Source organism: Drosophila serrata, unplaced genomic scaffold (genome assembly GCF_035046125.1).
Source record: "Drosophila serrata isolate PLE 108 unplaced genomic scaffold, ASM3504612v1 contig_186, whole genome shotgun sequence".
NCBI classification, from domain to species: domain Eukaryota; kingdom Metazoa; phylum Arthropoda; class Insecta; order Diptera; family Drosophilidae; genus Drosophila; species Drosophila serrata.
Window position 1 is genome coordinate 5,675 of NW_028257084.1, and position 20,880 is coordinate 26,554.

Sequence of the window (20,880 nt, forward strand, 5' to 3'; positions counted from 1 at the left end):
ATTCATCAACAGTTCATCAACAATTCATCAACGGCCGCGCCATGGTACTTCCGACGACTGCGGCCAAGACTACCGTCGTAACTGTATTGTGGTGAACGACTCGGCAGAAGTCACAGTCGACAGAGCAACGTTTCGGTAGAAGACGCAGTTGGCGTGACTGATGACTGTTGATGACAGTGGCCTATTGATGACATGTGGTATTGCAGGGCGGTATTGTAAATATGTGTATGCATACACATGTACATGTAAATAAATGTAAGAACACAGCCCTTTAGTACCATTCCTCTCGGATTCATGTCTGAATAAGGATGGATTGGCGATGCCTCCATCCTGAATCATACCGGAATTTGGATGCAACCCATGCTGAAATTAGAAAACCTAAATTTGGACTACCCGAGGAATCATCCGGGAATCCGACGGGATTGTGAATTTCGACACGAATTCCCCCCTGAATCAGAAGGGAATTCAGAACCAGATTTTGAGCGGAAACTGCCAGTAATTCCAGACGGAATTAGATAATAATCGTAGCTGAATTAAGAGCAGAAACAGACAGGAGAAGACAAGACAACGTGTTGACAAACCACGGAAACCCCTCACCACCCTTTATTTATTTAAATAAATGCAAGAGGAACACACTAAACAAAAGGAATTGGAAACTAATTTGAAACTTCAGAATTGTTTTTCTGCGGCTTGTTTATTAAGACAATTTTGGAACTCGAATAATTTCGGAAATGAATTGGAGAAGTTGAAGCAATTGGCAAAATCTCACTGTATGACTATATATCTCTCTTGTGCGGCCTTAAAGCCACCATCTGTGAGAGATGGAGTTATCCTGCTCGAAGAACCATGAAATGGAGAGGGGTGGCTCTAATTGCTGAAACAGCCGAACAATTTAAGTAGGTATGTTACAGTGGTGAGGCCCATTGCTGGGGCCTCCTTTTTGCTCCTTTTGTTCCACTCCCTCTGTTTGTCGTTGTTGTTCACTATCAGTACCACCGAGAGTCAGTAAGGAAACCTAGGATTGCTGAAACTTTTAGCTTTCCTATACTTCCCAGTGACTCCATCTGGTAGGCACCAAAGTGGTGAAATCTGATGTGGTTTAGCGCTGGGCAGAAGCAGAGCAGATGTTCCGGTGTCTCTTGCTCTGTAGGTTGCTTACAGCTTCTAGTGCCGTAAACCTGCTAATATCCCGCTTGCTGTTGGATAGCAGTTCACTGGTTCGTTTCTTGTCGTACCTCGGCCATCATTCCCTTGACCTTCTGTGATCGCTCTTGCTTTGCCATTTTTTCTTAGCTATCTGCTTAAAGAGGTCATGGATCCTTGTCTGGATCGCGTTTAGGGAGATCGGTAATTCGAAGTCAGAACTTGGTCCTGCCGAGCCTGCACGGGTAAGTTCGTCTGCCTTCTCATTTCCTGGGATCTCGTTGTGTCCCGGTACCCATGTTAGGTCCTGAGGTCCTGCCTTAAGGAAAGTTCGACTGCTTCCCTTACGGCTAGTAACTCAGCCTGAAAGACCGTCGCTGAGTTAGAGAGATTGAAAGTCTTTTCAATTCTCCAATTTTCAGCGAAGATCCCAGCCCCTACGCCGCAGCTCATTTTTGAGCCATTGGTGTAGAGGGACACCTCGTTCTCCACTACTACTTTGTCCCTACTACAATTAAAATACGGGAAACTTTTTGTGGTGCGTCTGATGTTTATTGTGATGTAGGTAAAATATAATTGATTACATAAAACTTAAACATAATTTGGCACGTGTTTAGGAAGCTCTTTGAACTGAGAGAGAGGGATAAAAGCTAGGACACTGCTCTACCCTCTTAATTAAAAAATGCAAACATTTAGTGCTACATAAAAGCGGGGAAGCCTACGTGAATGTGAAAAGTTATCGTCCGATCAGTCCACTTCCATCATTTAGCTAGATATTTGAGAGAAGCTTGAAGGATAGTCTTTTAATCTCTCCAAAATTTCGAGTGTCAATCCGTAACCCAATCAGTTCGGATTTTGTCGAAAACATGGGACTCCTCGACAGCGGGACAGAGTGGGTAAGTATGTCCTGGATGTATTCCAAAGGAATAAGTATACGGTGTCCACATTTCTGTACATTCAGCAAGCCCCTTGACAGGTTTACTCTGCGTAAGCTCTGCCGTCTCCCTGATGGCGAAGATTTCCGCCTGGAATTTGCTGAATTGGCTTGATAGCTTATACGACAGCCGTCTGTGTATATGTTGAGGTGTTGAACATGGTCTTGAGCCGTTTTCCAGTCTTCAGGTCCCATAAATTTTGTTGTTTTAACATCCGGGAAAGTTATAGGTGTCATGTAGTCAGATAGGCTGCTCATGTTTCGATCAATTGAACTTTGCCCAAATTCCTGTAGGCGTTGTACATCCTTTTCTGCAGTTAGTGCCGAGTGGATATAGAGGGGATCGATTCCGATTATTCGTCTAGTGCTTTTGTGGGGGTTGACCTCAGCGCCCCTGATATGCAGAGAAGTGCCTGCCGCTAGAATCTCTCCATAAGCTTTTATGTATGTCTTTTTTTCCATGGCTTGCCACCACACTAAGACTCTGTACAGCAGTGTCGGACGCACCACCGATATATAGATCCAGTGCATCGGAGCGTGCGACAGACTCCATGTACTGTTAAGCATCTTCTTAGATGCTAATAGCGCAATGGTGGTCTTTTTCACCCTCTCTACTACATTGGATTTCATGCCAGCTTGCTGTCTAGTATACAGCCGCGGTATTTGATATGTGTTTTCGGGGTCAGCCTGGTTGTATTGATTTTTGGGGGGATCCATGGCGGTACCTTGTATCTCTTAGTGAAGATATTGAGGTCCGTCTTGTCTGCGTTGATATGAAGTCCTACATTGTCCGTCCACTCACATATCTCCACTAGTTTTGATTCCATAATCGAGCTAAGGGTCGATGGACAGACTAATTATGCTCATATCATCAGCATAGGCTGACCTTTCGATTTGGTCGTCGACCACTAAATTTTATCTTGAGTAAAAGTCTTGAGTCTTGGGTAATAATGAGGTGAGGCTTCTTTGGAAGCCTGCAGCATGGCTTTTATCCAGCGAAGGAGGCTATAGCCCAGTAGATTCTTCTATAGCCCTCAGTCCACTGTCCGTGATCACGCTTGAGCTAACTCAGTATGGTGGGTTGCTTTGAAAGAAACTTCCGCAGTATAGCCGTTTCTGGGGCCTTCTCTATGTTGGGGCAGAAGTTTCTCCAACAGCTTCTTTGTGCTTTGCGTATATTCTCCTTGTAATCTTTTCACAGTATTTTATATTCCTCGTTGATTATAGCATCCTTCGCATACTTGGCAATTTAGAATTTTTCCTGACCCAGCTAAAAGCCAGCTTAATGTGCTTTGGTTCAGTTCAGTAGCTTGCGACGGACGATTTAACATCGACGGACCGATGCAATCTTTATTGTGGAACTTCGACAAAAGAAGACTGGTCCAGATACGCCTTTACGAATCTGGATACAGTGACGACTAAGTGACAGCGCCGCCCTAGCAGATAGTGGCTCAAAGTCTGCATCACCAAGTCCGATAGTTCAAAGGGTGGCAAAATGAAGCGAATAGCCACTTGAAAGTCAGTTTTTCGGAAAAAGATAACTCACAGGAAGCCTTCGCATCGATACCTAATTTATATTGCAAAACAAAAAAAAACGTTAACCGGGTCGGCTAGTATATATATAAGTTAGTAGATTATGTTAGCCATTCAGCATAGCCTTAAATGTGAATTATGTTCTTAGAATTAAAAAACTCAACCAGTAGCACCTTCGTCGACCATGTTTCTGGAATCGAGCTTCACATCTCTGAGCGCTTCCCAAGACACAACAGCGTCAAGCAAGATAACCCTTAATGTCGAGTCGAACTCAGGGAAAGGCTCTGGGAGGAGTCTTAACCAGCGTCGATATGGGAAACTAGGAATACTTCACTACGTCGACGTTATACAGCAATTAAGAACGTTGCCACATGGATAATTCCAAACAGAAAATAATTAGCAAAACAAAAATAGGTGAGGAGTTATTTATTCTGACTGTACTTTAAAAAGTGTTTCTTCTCGTATTAACTCAAAGAAACTTTCACCCGCCGCTCTGCCTGGTAGTCGTCTGATTTCAATTTCAACTCGAAAAACAGTTTCAGAGTTTTATATTTATAGCTTTCATGGTATATAAGCCTTTGATTTTCGAAGTTAGCTTTCTATATCATATATTTAGATTAAAAATAAAGCATTATATTTTAATTCGAAAAATTACAATTATATACATTTTTGCAGAAAATTTTTTTTAAATATATTGAATTAAATAATAAATAAATATTAATTTTTACAATTTTATCTGGTGACTAAAATGACGTAACATATTTCATTCTTTTTAATGTATTCTTTTCTAATTAAGATTCAATTACTGTGACGATTTTCGGTTGATTGATTGTGTATATGCTCCTGGAGCCCAACCTTCAGCACATGTATCTGTAAAACATTAAAAATATTACATATATTAATAAATTCGTCAAAAATATAAAATGAAATAAAAACAATTATATATAACTTGGTTGAATGCCATTCATTTACCTAGGACTCGAACATACCACCATCCAGCACAGCCCACTTTCAGTAGTTCAATAGTATCACCTTCATGCAACGAGACTTCCGAGTTTCCCATAGCTGTATAATCTGCAAGGGCTATAAATTTACTGCCCTGTTTACAAAAGAATAAAAAATGATATTGTTAATTACACATACATGTATACGTGATATATTTATAATTTACGAATTAAGTTTCATGTTAAAAAAAAAAACTAAAAAATAAATAATAATACATTGATCAAACTGCCAGAAATGAATAATATTAATTTAATATTAATATGCCAACTGAGCCTTGGAACTTGTTGTGTATTTTGAAAAAACCATAGGCTCTATGGGACAAGAAGAGAAAGGCGTTTCCCATAATATATTATAAATTAATTTTTGACAGTATAAAATCACCTCTTATTTATCAGTTGACATATGTACGTCCTGTCTTAAACCAGGTGCTAACATTAGATAGATATTCTTCATGCGATCAAACTTTATATAAGAAAAAAGGTAGCGAATAGAAAAGTTTTCTTAGGTTATGTCCGGGCGGGTACTAACATAAGATAAATGTTCCGAGCGAAAAATGTAAAGCGTTCCTGTATGAAAAAACTAAGCAACTGTGATTTAGCGAGCGAAATAATGAATCGTATACATTTTTAAAGCCAAGATGTAACGATTTTCTATCCGTAATGGCAAGGCCCATAATTTGAAATTGAATTCACAAAAGGCATTTAAAGCGCAAAAATTATGTGTGGTGCTGTGGGTTTTTACATTTTTAAATAGTATTTCAATATGCAATCCATTCAAAAATATTTTCATTTCACTTTATAAAGTTTGTTTAAAAAAACGCTGGCTTCAGCTGTTAGTGTGACCATTTTCGCACCCTTTCTTCAATTTTCTTTGACACACCGGTTGCCGAGAGTAATACATGTACATATATAGCCATTTCGTTGCCAACATTCTTCAAGCGCATTTATCTTATCGTAGTAACATGTTTTTTGTTTGAACCCTGCAGTACCGCATGTCATCAATCGACTGTCATCAACGCGTTGACTGCGACTTCTTCCGAGGCGACGGTCTGCGGACTGCGACTTCTACCGAGTCGACGCTCTTCCGACTGCGACTTCTACTACGACGCTCTGCTCAAGATACAGTTACTGCGGTACTCTAGATGGTAGTACCATGGCCCGGCCGTTGAGAAATTTGTTGATGAAACATCGATGAACTGTTGATGAATCATAGATGAATTGATGATGTTGATAAATTACTGATGACAGGTACTGCAGGGAACTTACTAACAATTATGGTCTCTTAGTTTTTGTGCACCCACTTTTTTTAAACAAAGGATATTCACTTAGTTTATGTCGTAAGCTTTTGTTTTCTAAGATTGTTTTAAGTGTCTAACTATTTCTAACTATTTAAAAAATCAGCTCTTATCCAAAGTTATACCAACTTGAAGTTAGCGCCAGACAAGTCTTGTAATATTTTGATCTTTCAAAATATTTATATAATAATAATATTAAAATATATGTATAACGTGACTTCGAATAGGTGTTTATCAGAACTCAAACATATGACGGAGGAGTTCTTCGATTTTTATTCACGAAAAAATTATATATTTATTTTAGCAAAATTGGCAACTTTTGGTTTAAGCATACATATGTCATTTCTATATAAACCCTGCAGTACCTGTCATCAATAAAAAATCAACGTTTCATCAACAGTCAAGGGGGTGCTGTTGATTTTTCATCGATGACAGCCCATATAAACTGCTGATTTATTTAACATGGGCACGTCTTACGCTGTCATCAATAAAAATTCATCAACAATAAATCGATGATTCGTTAAAAAAATCATCTACAATTCATCATCAATTCATCGATGTTTTGTTAATGACACATCGATGAAACATCGATGCAGAGCGTCGTTGTAGAAGTCGCAGTCGGCAGAGGGTCGATTCGGTAGAAGTCGCAGTCGGCGCGTTGATGACATGTTGATGACAGAGGCCTATTGATGACACGCGGTACTGCCGGGAATTAACAGTTACATATACATGTACATACATATACATACATATTATACCCTGCAGTACCACATCCCTGCAGTACCTGGAACGATTAAGTAATTCATCAACGTTTCATCAAAAGTCAAAGGGTTACCATACAAACTGTTTTGAATTGAACATGGGCATTTCCTAGGCTGTCATCAATAATTAATCGATGATTCATCAACAATGCTTCAACAAATTCATCAACAATTCATCATCAATTCATCGATGATTCATAAACAATTCATCGATGTTTTATCAACAATTCATCGAACGTTGACTCTATAGAAGTCGCAGTCGGCGCGTTGCTGACAGTTGACAGCTATTAACAGACATCAACGCGCCGACTGCGACTTCTACCGAGCCGGCGCTCTGCCGACTGCGACTTCTACCGAGTCAACGCTCTGCCCACGATACAGTTACGACGGCAGTTGTCAACAGTACCAACAGACGAATATGTTGATTATTTGTTGTTAATGAATTGTTGATGAATGTTTATGAATTATTTATTAATTGTTGATGAACTTTTGATGAATTGTTGATGATTCATCGATGAATTGTTGATGAATGTTGATGAATTTGTTGATGATTCATTGATTAATTGTTGATGAATTGTTGTTGATTACAGCCTAGGACATGCCCATGTTAAATTCATCAAATCGTATGGTCATTAATCGATGAATCGTCAAAAACACCGCCTTGACTGTTGATGAATCGTTGATTAATTACTAATGATAATCACTACGTTGCAAACTTCAAACTAAAATTATAAAACCCTGCAAAAAAGCGTATAAAATTACAATAACAAATTTATGTACGTTAACCAAAATATTTTTATATTTTCATGACTGCAGACTGACGTATGTATGTATATTGGTAAATAAATTCGGCGGTTGATGCTAATCTTAAATATACATATACACCTAATAGGCTTCAAATAATTTGTCTTATGTTACAAAATTGTGACTAAAATTGGGATCAGTAAAAATATATATCTAATATTATATACATATGTACATATGTATATACTAAGTGCGTGGTATTTGCAGAACTTCTATCATGTAGCATACAAAATAAAAGACTCACGGAGCACAGTAGCGCATTTAGAGCACAGTAGCGCATTACCGTTGAAATATCAAAAAAGTAATAGCCGGCAAAAATCGTTTCTAGCCATACCTTTCCGACAAAAAATTTCACAAGAATTCCAAATCTATAATTAAAATAATTTTTGTCGGTTTTTGCAACATACAAAAAAAATTGTATTTTTCGTCATGGTTTTTACTTTAAATGAATAATACAATCATAAACTGTAAGTCGAGCTAAAAATCTACGGTTTGGTTTGGGTTTGTACAGGTAAATTTCTGGCTAAAGAAGTCTATAAATTCTGAAGCTGCCAAAAGCCGTCATTTACACTGTCTATATTTCCTGAACTTTTTTTTTATACCCTTGCAGGGTATTATAATTTCAGTCAGAAGTTTGCAACGCAGTGAAGGAGGCACCTCCGACCATATAAAGTATATTTATTCTTGATCAGGATCAGAACAGCCGAGTCGATCTAGCCATGTCCGTCTGTCCGTCTGTCCGTTTCTACGCAAACTAGTCTCTCAGTTTTGAAGCTATTTGAATGAAACTTTGCAGTTAGCCTTCTATATACTCTCACTCGTATATATGTCGGAACGGGCCGGATCGGACGACTATATCATATAGCTGCCATAGGAATGATCCGATAATTTAAAAAACAAAAATTATAACAATTTCAGTTTTCAATAGAAATGGATCAAATTTGAGACATAGCCAATTTACTATACTCTAAAATTTTGCACTAAATTACTACTACTACTATATCATATAGCTCCCATAGGGACGATTGAGAAATTAATACAATTAAATTTATAACTTTTTCAGTTTTCAGCTGATTTTCATCAAATTTTAGGTATAACCATTTTATATTATTCTACAATTTTGTGTAAAATTTTATGAAAATCGGACGACTATATCATATAGGTGCCATACAAGCGATCGTTTGACGTAGAGGAAAAATGCAAATCTGTGACTGTAAAACTGCAAATATAATATGTAAAGGTGAATGAAATGAAAGCAGGTATTACTTCATTGTTTTTTAATACAAATAAATATAATTTATATTGTTGGGATTCCAAGTCATAGAAGTTCTATCAGCAAGGGTATATAAACTTCGGCGTGCCGAGTTAGTCTCCGTTTTAATTTTATTTAATAATAAGTGTAGAAGCAGTACAACAAAATATACATTGACAACACATGAATGAATTTTATAATGAAGGCCAAACTCTGTATCATCGTACAAGGAATACAACAGTTAAGGACTACTTCACTGACGTGTCATGGTGTTAGTGGACGGCAGGTCTTGCTCAGCCTCTTATTTGCCCAAGTGCCCGGTTTTGCAGAGTTTGGATGCGTTTATGGTAACTAGATTTAGCCGCAATCCCTTATATTTGTATGCCGTATAACCACATTGGGGCTATGCAATGGACATACACAGCCCTCTTAGAACTAAGTGACTTGGTGCTCCTTTTGGCTCATTGGCCACACTTTTTCTTTGTGGCTATGAGGTGTGGACCAAAAGTAAGGCGTTTGTCGAGTGTGATACCCAGGTACTTGGCTACATTCGGCTGCTCTAAGGTAACTCCTTCCAGCTGAATAGGGGGCGTGGTCGATCTTAGCATTGGCATTGGTAGCATGGGTTGACGGTTTTTAGTGGGTTTATCTTCAGATTCCATCTCCTACACCAATCTGCCAGAGTGACAAGACAGCCTTGCAATCCGTTAGCGACATAGGATAGACATGGAAATCTCCTGTTGTGTTTTAGCAGAGTGTTCCGTATATCGCTCACATGCTGGAGTGAAGCAAACTCATGCGGAGTGAAACGATCCTCCAGGTGCTGAGCGAACGCGTTAGCTTGTTCCTCCTCATTTTTTGCCAGTTCTCCGCCTGCGCACCTGATTGGAACTTGTCTGAATGGCTGTCTTTTAAGTGATTTTGTACACTTCTATAGCGAATAATTTGCATCCATGGTGTAATCCATGATTGCCAACTTTTGTTCGAAAAAATCACTTCGAAGATCCTTCAGGACTTCGCGGAGTTGTTTCGCTTCTCTGTTCCACGGAATTGGTCGTCTACGAAGGCGCCTTTTGATTTTGAGAAGCTCTCTGGCTTCTCCTGTGAGCACGATGCCATAGTTATTCTGGGCTGTCGGAGGGCATGGAGGCGTTGCCGCAGCAGCTGCCGTGTAAACTTTGGTGGTGAGTTTGTCTAAAGCAGCTTCTATATCTTCCCCTGTGTTCGGAGATTCATTAAGGTGGAATGCCGTGTCTAGATACGGTTTGAAGACGGCCAAGTTTGTGTATTTAGTAACAAGACTAGGGCTGGAGTAATTGACTACTACTTCTGTTATTATTGTGGCTACCAGAGAAAGGTGGTCCGAGTCCAGATCCCAACAGTGGCTTATTCTGCTTCGATGGTCCGGTATACCGTGGTGCACAGCGAAGTCTATGCAGGACGGCGCGTGACTGGATACATATGGATACCTAGTGGGCGATCCTGTTGCGAGTATTTTGTTACCACAGACAGATATGGCGTCAACTAATTCTCTCCCTCTTGTCGAGTTGTAGGTGTCACCCCACAACCAGTGACGCGCATTCCAATCGCCTCTAATCAGGTATCTGTGACCGCAATTGCTGAAGATGTCTGTAAAATCTCCCTCGAGTAGTCTATTTCCAGGAGGACAGTAGATGGCACTAACCTCCATATCACCGAGCCCGGTGACTACCTTAATTGAAGACATTTGAATAGTTAATGTCTCAATGACTTATTGTGGAAAATGTTTTTGTGAGATGGTTTAAAAGCTGGGTAAATGACATGGCCGTGTACTTTGATGGTGGTTCCCCTGTTTAGCCGTATTTCACTCAGAAGGATAATATCAACGTTATTGTTGTGCGCAAAGAGCTCAATTTCTTTAGCTTTCCCTGCAATGCCATTGACATTCCAAATTAATATCGTATGTGTACTCATTGTGTATTTGAGGCGTTGTTCGGGATGTGGGGGTTCGAGGAATCCCCATTCCTTTGCTTAATTGTTTTTATTAATTCATAAACCATACCTTTAAGCCGGTCTAGTCTTTGACTATTTTGCTCGGTCAGTTTATGCTGGTCATATTGCTGCTGTTGCAGAAACCGTAGTAGTTGCTGCTGTAGTTGTTGTTGTTGCTGTCATTCCAAGAATTGATGATTTTGTTGTTTAATTAGAGTTTGAACGTCAACTGGGAGCTGCTGCTGCGTTCTATTTCCATTGGAGTTGTAAGACTGTAGTTGAGTCTGGAGGCCATGTAATCGGCGCTCGGCAGGAGCATAGCTAATTCTTGCAACAGATGCATAAGACAAGCCAGCAGTGTAAATTCCCGGAATGCTGGTTTGAGGGGGTTGTTGCTGTTGCTTTTGCTGTTGTACCTGTTGACCTAACCCCAATTTGCGTTGATGGTATCGCACGGGGTTGTTGTTTCCTAGAGAACCCCATTAATTTCTTTAGATATTCCTGGTACCACTGGCAGCCCCTGTAGCTGGCCATATGGCTGCCTCCACAGTGTAAACAAGTAGGTTGTTGATCCTGGGGACGAACACCCCCAGGCGGCAGTATTTCGCTGTGTTGCCATATTCCTGGCAACGAGTAAAGTGCGCCATTTCAGATCTTTCTCTTATCCTTTCAACAGATACTATTTGTCGGCAAAGCAAATGTCGGCAAAATATGTTTAGATTTTGTATTTATTTACTTTTGATCTCAGGTTATGAACCTGCACAGCTTCAAAACCGAGGTTTTTTAAGATTTCAACAGTTTGTCCGTGTGTGGTGCTATGATGAAGTCCCTTAACTACAATTTTGTGAGGCTTCTCTTCTTTTAATTGATAAGTATGAAATTGAATTCCAATATTATCGAAGTGATTTACTATGGCTCTGTAAGCGTTGCTATTCTTTGGGAAAATGCGGGATGTTACCCTTTGATTAACTTTGACAACCACGTTATCCAAACTCGTCGCCTCGCTAGTGATTTCAAACAAATCGTTGAGGTTGGTGATGCTGATTACAATTTGCGGTGGTTTAGGTGTGGGATGCAGTTGACTGTTGTCAATCTGCTGTGGGCTCGTCTATATAGTGAAGAGGCGATAGGAACATCATCTGGTTCACCTGTGTTCACTTTAATATTGTTAACACTCTCTTCATCGCACTCCATATCTAGTATGGCAAAACGGTTAGGTATTAACCACATTGTTAGTTACTGACGAGTTTAGTCTGTCTATATTTTCCCTTTTGGGGCTCATGTTCGGAGAGATCGGTTTCTTTCGTTTATTTAATTGAAGCATCTATTAATCTCGAAGCAGCTCCACATAGTGTTGGAGACGCATAGGTCGCAGCTCCACTTAAAATTGGAGTTGAGGTGATAGGTGATACAATACTTGCACCATGACGAGCACTGCTAGTTGTTGCAGTTGCTGTAGTAACTATGGAGCTTATAGTGGCTCTAGTGAAAGTGATTGTTGTTGTTATAGTTGTATTGAGAGCTTAGAAGCTCTGCTCTGGTTTCCGACTGAGTTTTACCCGCTACTCGAAGCATTTCTTTATAATCAATCTGCTTATTGCTAAGCTGAGAGTCAGAAAAAATGTTTTCATCCATTGCAGCTATAAAACTAAATTGCTAAATTGGTGGTTTAAGCAATCTATTATGCACATTTTCTGCAGATGCAAAAGTAGGTCCAATCAAAACAACTGATAACACAAAGCTTTGTCTCCCTTCTGTGCGGCTGAGCGCAGGGTGAGGGGAGATGCTTTGCCCAAATGGGCCGGTATGCAGTCTTATCAAACTGTTTTTTACTTTTTGTTATTGTCCAGCTGCCGACACTGTGCAATACAGCGTCCGAAAATTATCGCTTAATCTCTCTTACACACGTTAAGGAATAGATCAATACGAATTGTCCGCGACACAACCGATCTCAACGAGAGAAGATTACATACTCATCTCTTCTGAATTAAAATCACGCTTGATACAGTGTGATCAGCTGCGACTCTGGAAACATAAGGATGTACACTGAACCAAATCAGGGAAAACAAACTGAAACAGTGATAACCGTAGCGTCCAACTTATTTGCAGCGTTAATATCTTCAAACTGCTAATGTTGTTTGTATTGAATGACAAAACATACCTTTACCATGTGATTATAGTCCAAATGCTTGATCTACTAGCAATTCCCTTAATATAGGTTTATTTTTAGAAAAGAAGTCAAAATTATTAAAAAATGAAAATAAAATAAATATAATCGAAATTAAAAATAAAATTATTAATTTAATTTTTTTATTAAAGAATTATCTTACAACAATTATCTGTCAAAAGCCGTTAAAATTATTTAATTATCTTATTTGGGTCCATAATTTTGATTTTTGCAAGATAAAATGAGAAATGGCGATACTGTGCGACGGGGCGATATTTTTAATTGATCGCCTTGCCTCAAAAAGTCTGTATCCGCCCTACCTATAGCTGACACTGAAATGATTAGTCAATTTAAGCCTAGTAAGATCGCTTTAAGAGCTTTAGCGCAGTTTAGTTTTAAAAATCAATTGTTGAAAAACAGCAAAAAGCGCTTCGTATTGTATACCATTTTTAAAATCTGTAATGAAAGCTCTTAGTAATGCAGTACTGCATTATTTTTTTTTTTAAGTATTTAGAAGTACAGTTTGACATTTTCATTCACATTCAACGATAATTTCTATGGCAGCTTTAAGATAAAACATTGTAGTGCAATTTTCATTAAATTTTAAAACGAAATTCTAGAACAAAACAAAATAGACATATCTAAAAAAAATCTGTTGAGAACTGGAAAAAATATAATTTTTCCCTAAAAAATTTTCGATCTTTTCCGTTCAGACCTATATACTAGTGAGACTATACAGAAGACTATCTGAAAAGTTTCATTCAGATAGCTTTAAAACTAAGTAGAAACTAACGGCCAGATGAACATGGCTGTATCGACTTGGCGATGCTGATCAAGAAAATATATACATTATTTGATAGGAAATGACTTTTTCACTGTGTTGCAAACTTTTGACTGAAATTATAACACCATGCAAATGGTATAAGAATGCTTGATTCCTATTTGTTTGGGATAAATTTCAATTAAGGGTATACTATAGTTTATCATACTTACAGGGCTCTTATTTTCTTCGGTAAAAGAAAAATCATCTTCGCTATTTGAGCAGTCAGAGCTCCAGCCACAATTTTCCTGCTGATCTTTATTTGTGAGATCATGAACGCTATGACTAGAGGTAACAGGCTCGACACCATTGCTACTGCAGTTTGAATATCTTTTGGTAGTATCTGCAGAAGTCTCAGATTTTAAAACGCAGTTTTGGGCGTCTAGAATAGTATTTGTGGTGTCCGAAGAAATGGTCTGCCTAAGACCCTGGTGATTTAAGCTGTATTGCTTTATTTTCTCGCCTTTAAGCTCCTCCAGCTGGTTGAGTAAGACACGTTTAATTTCTGCAACCCATTGTTTTTTTACGTCCTGTGTCGGTGCTTGTAGGATATGTACTTCCTGGCGCCCTTGAGTCCAAATTTCGAAACGTTTTGTATCACTTGGTACAGTCTCTGTTAGCCCAATAAGTGACATCTGTCGAAAATTAGGTCTAAAGTATACATTTTTATGCAATTAGTGTATATTACCTTAAAATGATGTTTAAATTGGTATGTGCTTTTGTTGGGACCTGGTTTTGATGTTAGCTTACAAAATAGAATAGATTTCTGATACAGAAATATATGTCGTTGTTGTGGTTTAATCCGGAGGCGAATATCCTTTTTAGATTCTGACCAGACTTGGAATGAGTCCTGCATCAAAAGTTCACCGTGCTCAGCTATATCAGCCTGAAAAGTATCAATTGTTTTATAGTTTTATCCCACACTATTTAATTAAAGTATCTTTCTACCGGAAATCCTGTTATCGCTACTTGATGCATTGAGTCGTTGACACATTTTAAAACGATTAGCATCCAGTCAAGCGCCCTTTGAAGCTCCTTGGTGCAGTTCCCACTATCGCTAAAGCGAAGCAAGTCCTTCAAAAGCAACTGGTATTTTGTAATCCTTTGAACTGGTTTTAGTAAATACGCAGCTAGCGGTAGCTTATGACCAAGTCTTTTTTGACACTCTTGAAAAAAAAAGTGTGTATCTACAAGCGTTTCACGGAACCGCTCAGAACGTGGGATGTTTTGACAATAGAATGAGTATAAGCGATAGAATGTGTCACGCTAAAAAAATTTTATTTTAATATTTACAGGTAAACATGTGTGTATATGTAAATATTTACCCTTTGAACAAAACAAAGTGCGACGAGCTCAGTAGTCGAAATACAGTTTTCGAGATCTTTAAGAAAAATTTGATTGTGGAAAGTAAAGAGCTCATGTAGATTGCCAAACAATATATCTTCTTTTCCCTGTAGACTTGAGGGCGTGAGATGGGTAAACTCCTCGGATTTCATTCGATCATAGTAACCCTTAGGTAAAAACATGTTAAAATTGTTACTTGTTTTTTATATCATATCAAATTTATTTACAAGTTTCATATTTGTCGAAGATTTAAAGTTAAAAAATTGAAATGGTAAGCTTGATTTATCAAATTTTATAGGGTAAAGAGAGATCGGGAATTATTATTATATACCCTTGTAGGGTTTTATAATTGTAGTGATCAGCTTTTTGATAGCCAAAGCAAACTAGACCTTAAGGTTTTAAATCTATCTGATTAAAACTCTGTAGTTAGTATTCTATATACTTCACACGTATATAAGACGGAACGGGCCAGATCGGACGACTATATCGTATAGCAATCGGAAAACTTTTTGCAATATTCTAGAATTTCAGTTTTAAATTTATAAAAGTCTGATTATTATATCATATATCTTACATTTAAAAAACCAAGAAATTAATACAAACAAAAAATTATAACTTTGATGCTTTTAGAAATATTTGCATCTATTTTGAGTTGTGTCTTTTTATATATTTAACAATTAAGGATTTATTTTTATAAAATTCGGACGACTGTGTCTTATAGCTGCCATTAAACGATCGTTAAATGGAGAGGAAAAACTGTGAATGTAAAACAATAACTCTAAAGCTATAAAAACAAAACGTATAGGTAAATATAATAAGAGTAACCATTACTTCTTCGACTTTTTAACAAAAATATATATATTTTGTTTATATTGTTTTATTTAATAATTATCTAATGGCAATATGCTAGGACATACAAAACTTAGGTGTGCCGAACTAAGCTTCCTTTGTTGTTTTTGAACATAAGTATATATTATATATAAATTATATTGTATTAATTATTAGTGTTGTAATTGCAATTGGCGCACTGTGGCGCCTTTAGGAGAAACAGCTTTGCAAAAATCAAATAAGTCATTGTCGCAAAATCGTTTCAATCCATGAGTATTCCAAGTTGAAATTTGTTTCGTTTTTAGCAACATACAGAAAAAAAGTGTAAAAGTGTACAGATCATATAACACAAAAAACTTATTTCCTATCGTCATGGTATTTATTTTCAATCATACGTGAGCATGCCTTGGCTCCCAGAGCTCGGGCGGCTCATTCCGTTATGTTTTGTAATATCACACTGCCTGAGGCAGAGGCCTCAGCTCAAAGCTACATAAAAACAAAATACATGTTTATTTTTTGAAAATCAGCAAGTCATTCGTAAAGCTGTGTGATTGCTCAAGACCACAAAAAAACGAGACAAAAAATTAAAACTTGTAAGTCATTCGTGCTGGGATGCTGGTGGTTGTTTTTAAAATTTGTTGCCTGGCTAATTCCGTTATTTTTCGTGCCCATGTATGCTTTAAATGATTGATACATTAATAAACTGTAAGCCAAACAAAAAAACGACAGTTTGGTTTGGGATTGTAGAGGTAAATTTCTACCTAACAGGTGTTCATTATTTTAATCTATAATCTTCAAAGACTAGTCTATAACTTGTAAATCTGCCAAAAGCCGTCATCTACACTATGTCTATACTTCATGTCTTTCTTTTGCTGAACTAGAATGAGTTTTGAGAAAGTGTATTAAGCTGCGACTCTGGAAACACAAGGATGTACACTGAACCAACTCAGGGTAAAAAAAACGAAAAAATACATGCAAGCAGTTTAGTGATAACCGCAGCGCGCAACTTAATTGTAGCTTTAAGCTTGGTACTAACATAAGATAAATATTCTTCATGCGGCAAAACTTCACATTAAAAAAGGTAGCTAAGAGATGAAGCAGAACATTTTTCTTAGCTTTCGCTCGAGCGGGTACAAACAGAACATAAATGTTGGTAGCGAAAAATGTAAAGCGTTGCTGGATTATAAAATAAAACAGTTGAGATTTAGCAAGCGAAATAATGAATTATATATATTTTTGAAGCCAGCACGGACAAGGCCATTATTATGAGATTTAATTTAGAAAAGGCATTTAAAATTTAAAAAATCTTTTATTTGATTTTAGCTATATATCAGCGAATACATTTTTAAATAGTATTCCAATATCCAATCCGTTCGAATTCATATTAATTTCACTTTATAAATTTTGTTTACGAGAAACAGCTGGCGTCAGCTGCCATTGTGACCATTTTCAAGCCTTTTCTTAAATTTCTTTGATCACCGAGTTAAATATATAGATATAGCGATTTCGATACCTACTTTCTTCTAGCGTATTTTTCATATGTTAGTACCAAACTTTAATGCTTAACATCTGGGACAAAATCTGCTTATCTCTGGACATGTAAAGCTCCGAAATGATATGAAATTAAGAGTTTTTGGTCCAGATCTATTAGAAATTCCTTAATATACGTTTATTTTATGTAAAACAAGAAAGGAAGCTAACTTCGGCACGCCGAAGTTTATATACCCTTGCAGATTGAACTTCTATGAATAGGAATCCATACAATATAAATTATATATATTTGTGTTAAAAACAATGAAGTAATACCTGCTTTCATTTCATTCACTTATACATATTATATTTGCAATTTTACATTCACTGATTTGCATTTTTCCTCCACATCAAACGATCGTTTGTATGGCACCTATATGATACAGTCGTCTGATTTTCATGAAATTTGACACAAAATTTAAGACTTATATTAAATGGCTATACCTCAAATTTGATAAAAATCAGCTGAAAACTGAAAAAGTTATAAATTTAATTGTATTAATTTCTCGATCGTTCCTATGGGAGCTATATGATATAGTAGTCAGGATTTTCATAAAATTTTATGCAAAATTGTAGAGTATAGAAAAATGGCTATATCTCAAATTTGAGCCAATTCTATTGAAAACTGAAAATGTTAAAATTTTTTTTTGTAAAAATTTTTCGATCATTCCAATGGCAGCTATATGATATAGTCGTCCGATCCAGCCCGTTCCGACATATATACGAGTGAGAGTATATAGAAGGCTAACTACAAAGTTTCATTTAGATTGCTTTAAAACGGAGAGACTAGTTTGCGTAGAAACGGACAGACGGCCTGTAGAACAGACGGACAGAAGAACAGACGGACATGGCTAGATCGACTCGGCTGTTCTGGAAACCTATTTTCATATAAGAAGATTCTTATTAAATATGTATAAGCTTTCTTTTAAGGAATGGGTTTACACAAACCTAATATTTAAATAGGAATATAATTACCTGCAAGATCGAACTCATTTCATTTACATAGATTCGCTCCGTCTCCAAAAGCTCTGTCAGCACGTGACCCCGCTTTAGACGCAACGATTCGAGGTCCTGAAATATACAAAAATTTATCATTAATAACAAAACAATAAAAGATAGTCCAGCGTGAATGACTATAAGATAAATGGTTGTTAGAAAAATTAAAAGAAACATGTCTGATTTGCAGAATGTAACGTTGACAAACGTCCTCATAAATGTTAAAAAATTATAACTTTTACAGACACTTTATTGTCTTATTAAGTCCAAATTATGTATCTGGTTTTACTACAAATTTTCACAAAACAACCAGCCCATATTATTTAAGCCGAAATTTAATTATTCTGCTTAGTTATAGTTCTTATGAGTTGAGAAGGCGAAAGGGGTGACTAAAATATTAAAACAAACTTTTTTTGTGAGCAATAGATATATGTATGTTAATGTTGTTAACATATTTTGAGCGTGTGGTTTTATAATACCTTCAGATCCTATACAAAAAAAAAAAAAAAAAGTAATGCGATTACCAATGTATTGTCTTAAAATTTTCAAGTACGATTCGAGGTTAAATGTTAAAATTAAGTCCGTATCTGCATTAAAATAAATTTAAATCTGTATCTGAATTTGAATCTCGCACGTGTGCTCATATGATTCCCAACTGATTCTAACATCCCTGGCATGAGGTTACGGTTGCCGGCCAACTCTTAGATACGTCGGTATGTATGTGCATATGTACGCAACAACATATGCAAGGAACAACAAATAACTCATAAATATGTTAAATATTAATATAGACAATAGACTTTGACTTAAGACAATAGAAATAAGACTTAATATAATTAAAAACAAGAAAGGAAGCCATATTCGGCACGCCGAACATTATATACCCTTGCAGATAGAACTTCGATGAATTGGAATCAATACAATATAAATTATATATATTTATGATAAAAAACAATGAAGTAATAATATGCTTTCATTTCTTTCACCTATATATGTAAAGTAGTGAGGAACTGGCGGACAACGAATACCTAGGGGTTTCGTTGTGAATGGCGTTTGAGCGATCGAGAGAGCAAAGGGAGCGTGGATCAGTTGCGGAAAAGAAGTAAACAGAAGCAGTCGCAATTTTCGGGAGTCGTTTAAAAGTTGTTAAAGTCGATAAAGTTGTTAAAGTCGTTTAAGTTCTTATATTAATAACAGCATACTAATTCTAAATAAACATTATAATACAAACTCTACATTTGGGGGCTCTACCGGGTCTGAGATAAACAATTAAGAAAAGAGTTAAATTAACTAGTGCGTGACTAGAAGCTGTGAACAGAAGTTGTGAAATTCGGTTGAAAAAAGGAACTGCGTAGTAAAGCGATTCAGGTAGAAAATATCAAAGAAGACAGCTGCGCAGTTTAATTCTGTACTCTTATATTCCTTTCGCTGTGACTTGGATACGGGGAAAAAATAAAAAATGACGCGTAGAACGCCGGCAAAAAATAGAAGAGTAGTACAAGATATGGAAGAAGTCGAGGAGGAGCAGAAAGAAGCAGTGGAACTGAAAGAAAATGAGAATGTATTGGAAGTTTCGAATATGAAGAATAAAATCGACAATATATTGCAGTTGTTGTCATTAAAAATTCAAATTGATGAGAGCACAAATGGCCGCGCTAAGCCACAAATTGATAATTTTGAGAAAGTGGTAAACGATTTTGATGGTCAATTGGTGCAACAATGGTTTGAATTGTTCGAAAAAAATGCAGATGCATACGATCTCACACTTAAACAGATGTATGTACAAGCCAGAGGCAAGATGATAGGTGCAGCCAAATTGTTTCTACAGTCAGTGTGTGTGAGCGAATATAATGAGCTAAAGAGAGCACTGATAGAAGAGTTTTCAAGCAGTACCACCAGCGCCGACGTGCATCGCCAGTTGCAAAGCAGGAAGAAAAAAAAGAGCGAGACATTTCACGAATATATTTTACATTTACGTCAGATTGCCATGGCAGGAAAGGTTGAGGAATCAGCGGTGCTGCAGTACATCGTAAACGGACTAGTTGATGTAAAAAATGAGTACAAAGCAATACTTTATTCGTGCAAGACCTTCAAATCCCTCAGAGAACAATATGAAATTATAATGCAACTGGACGATAAGCCTCGCAATTCGTGGAACAAGCGGAGTGCATCACCAAATAACCAACAGAAACGAAAGGAATTCCGTTTCAAGTGTGGTTCAGCAGAGCATAAAATCAAAGATTGTCAGTCTCCAACGAAGTGCTTCAAATGCAATGAGAACGGTCATATTGCTAAAAATTGCCCGTTTGTAGAAGCAAATGTTCGCAAGGTGGTTGACCAAAGCCGTTTCAAACTAATCTCCGTAAATGGTGCTAAAATAAATTGTTTGATCGATACAGGATCGGATGTTTCACTTGTCACGAAGAAGATTGCTGAAAAAATTGGAAACATTGATATTTATAAAAGTGCATCGTTGTTGAGTGGTCTGGGCCAGAAAA

The 20,880-nt window shown here is 37.1% G+C and overlaps 1 protein-coding gene across 1 annotated transcript; it reads right to left on the reverse strand.

The window, feature by feature from the left end:
- Positions 1–4,141: 4,141 nt before the first annotated feature.
- On the reverse strand, positions 4,142–19,059 carry LOC147644322 (guanine nucleotide exchange factor DBS-like). The gene is made up of 8 exons (XM_086829171.1): positions 19,039–19,059; positions 18,362–18,457; positions 15,010–15,195; positions 14,633–14,950; positions 14,373–14,570; positions 13,858–14,319; positions 4,583–4,709; positions 4,142–4,480 (listed from the first exon to the last, which is right to left on the reverse strand). The coding sequence occupies exons 1-8, from the start codon at positions 19,057–19,059 to the stop codon at positions 4,413–4,415; spliced, it is 1,476 nt and encodes a 491-aa protein (XP_086685297.1). The 3' UTR covers positions 4,142–4,412.
- Positions 19,060–20,880: the final 1,821 nt, after the last annotated feature.

What these genes read in the sequence shown, in the direction of transcription:
- LOC147644322 (XM_086829171.1), bottom strand. Translation starts at nt 19,059, where the DNA reads ATGCCAGGGATGTTAGAATCA. An exon ending in TAGCGATAACAGGATTTCCG is followed by an intron (nt 14,571 to 14,632) that starts GTAGAAAGATAC and finishes GATACTTTTCAG; the next exon opens with GCTGATATAGCTGAGCACGG. An exon ending in AATTTAAACATCATTTTAAG is followed by an intron (nt 14,320 to 14,372) that starts GTAATATACACT and finishes AATTTTCGACAG; the next exon opens with ATGTCACTTATTGGGCTAAC.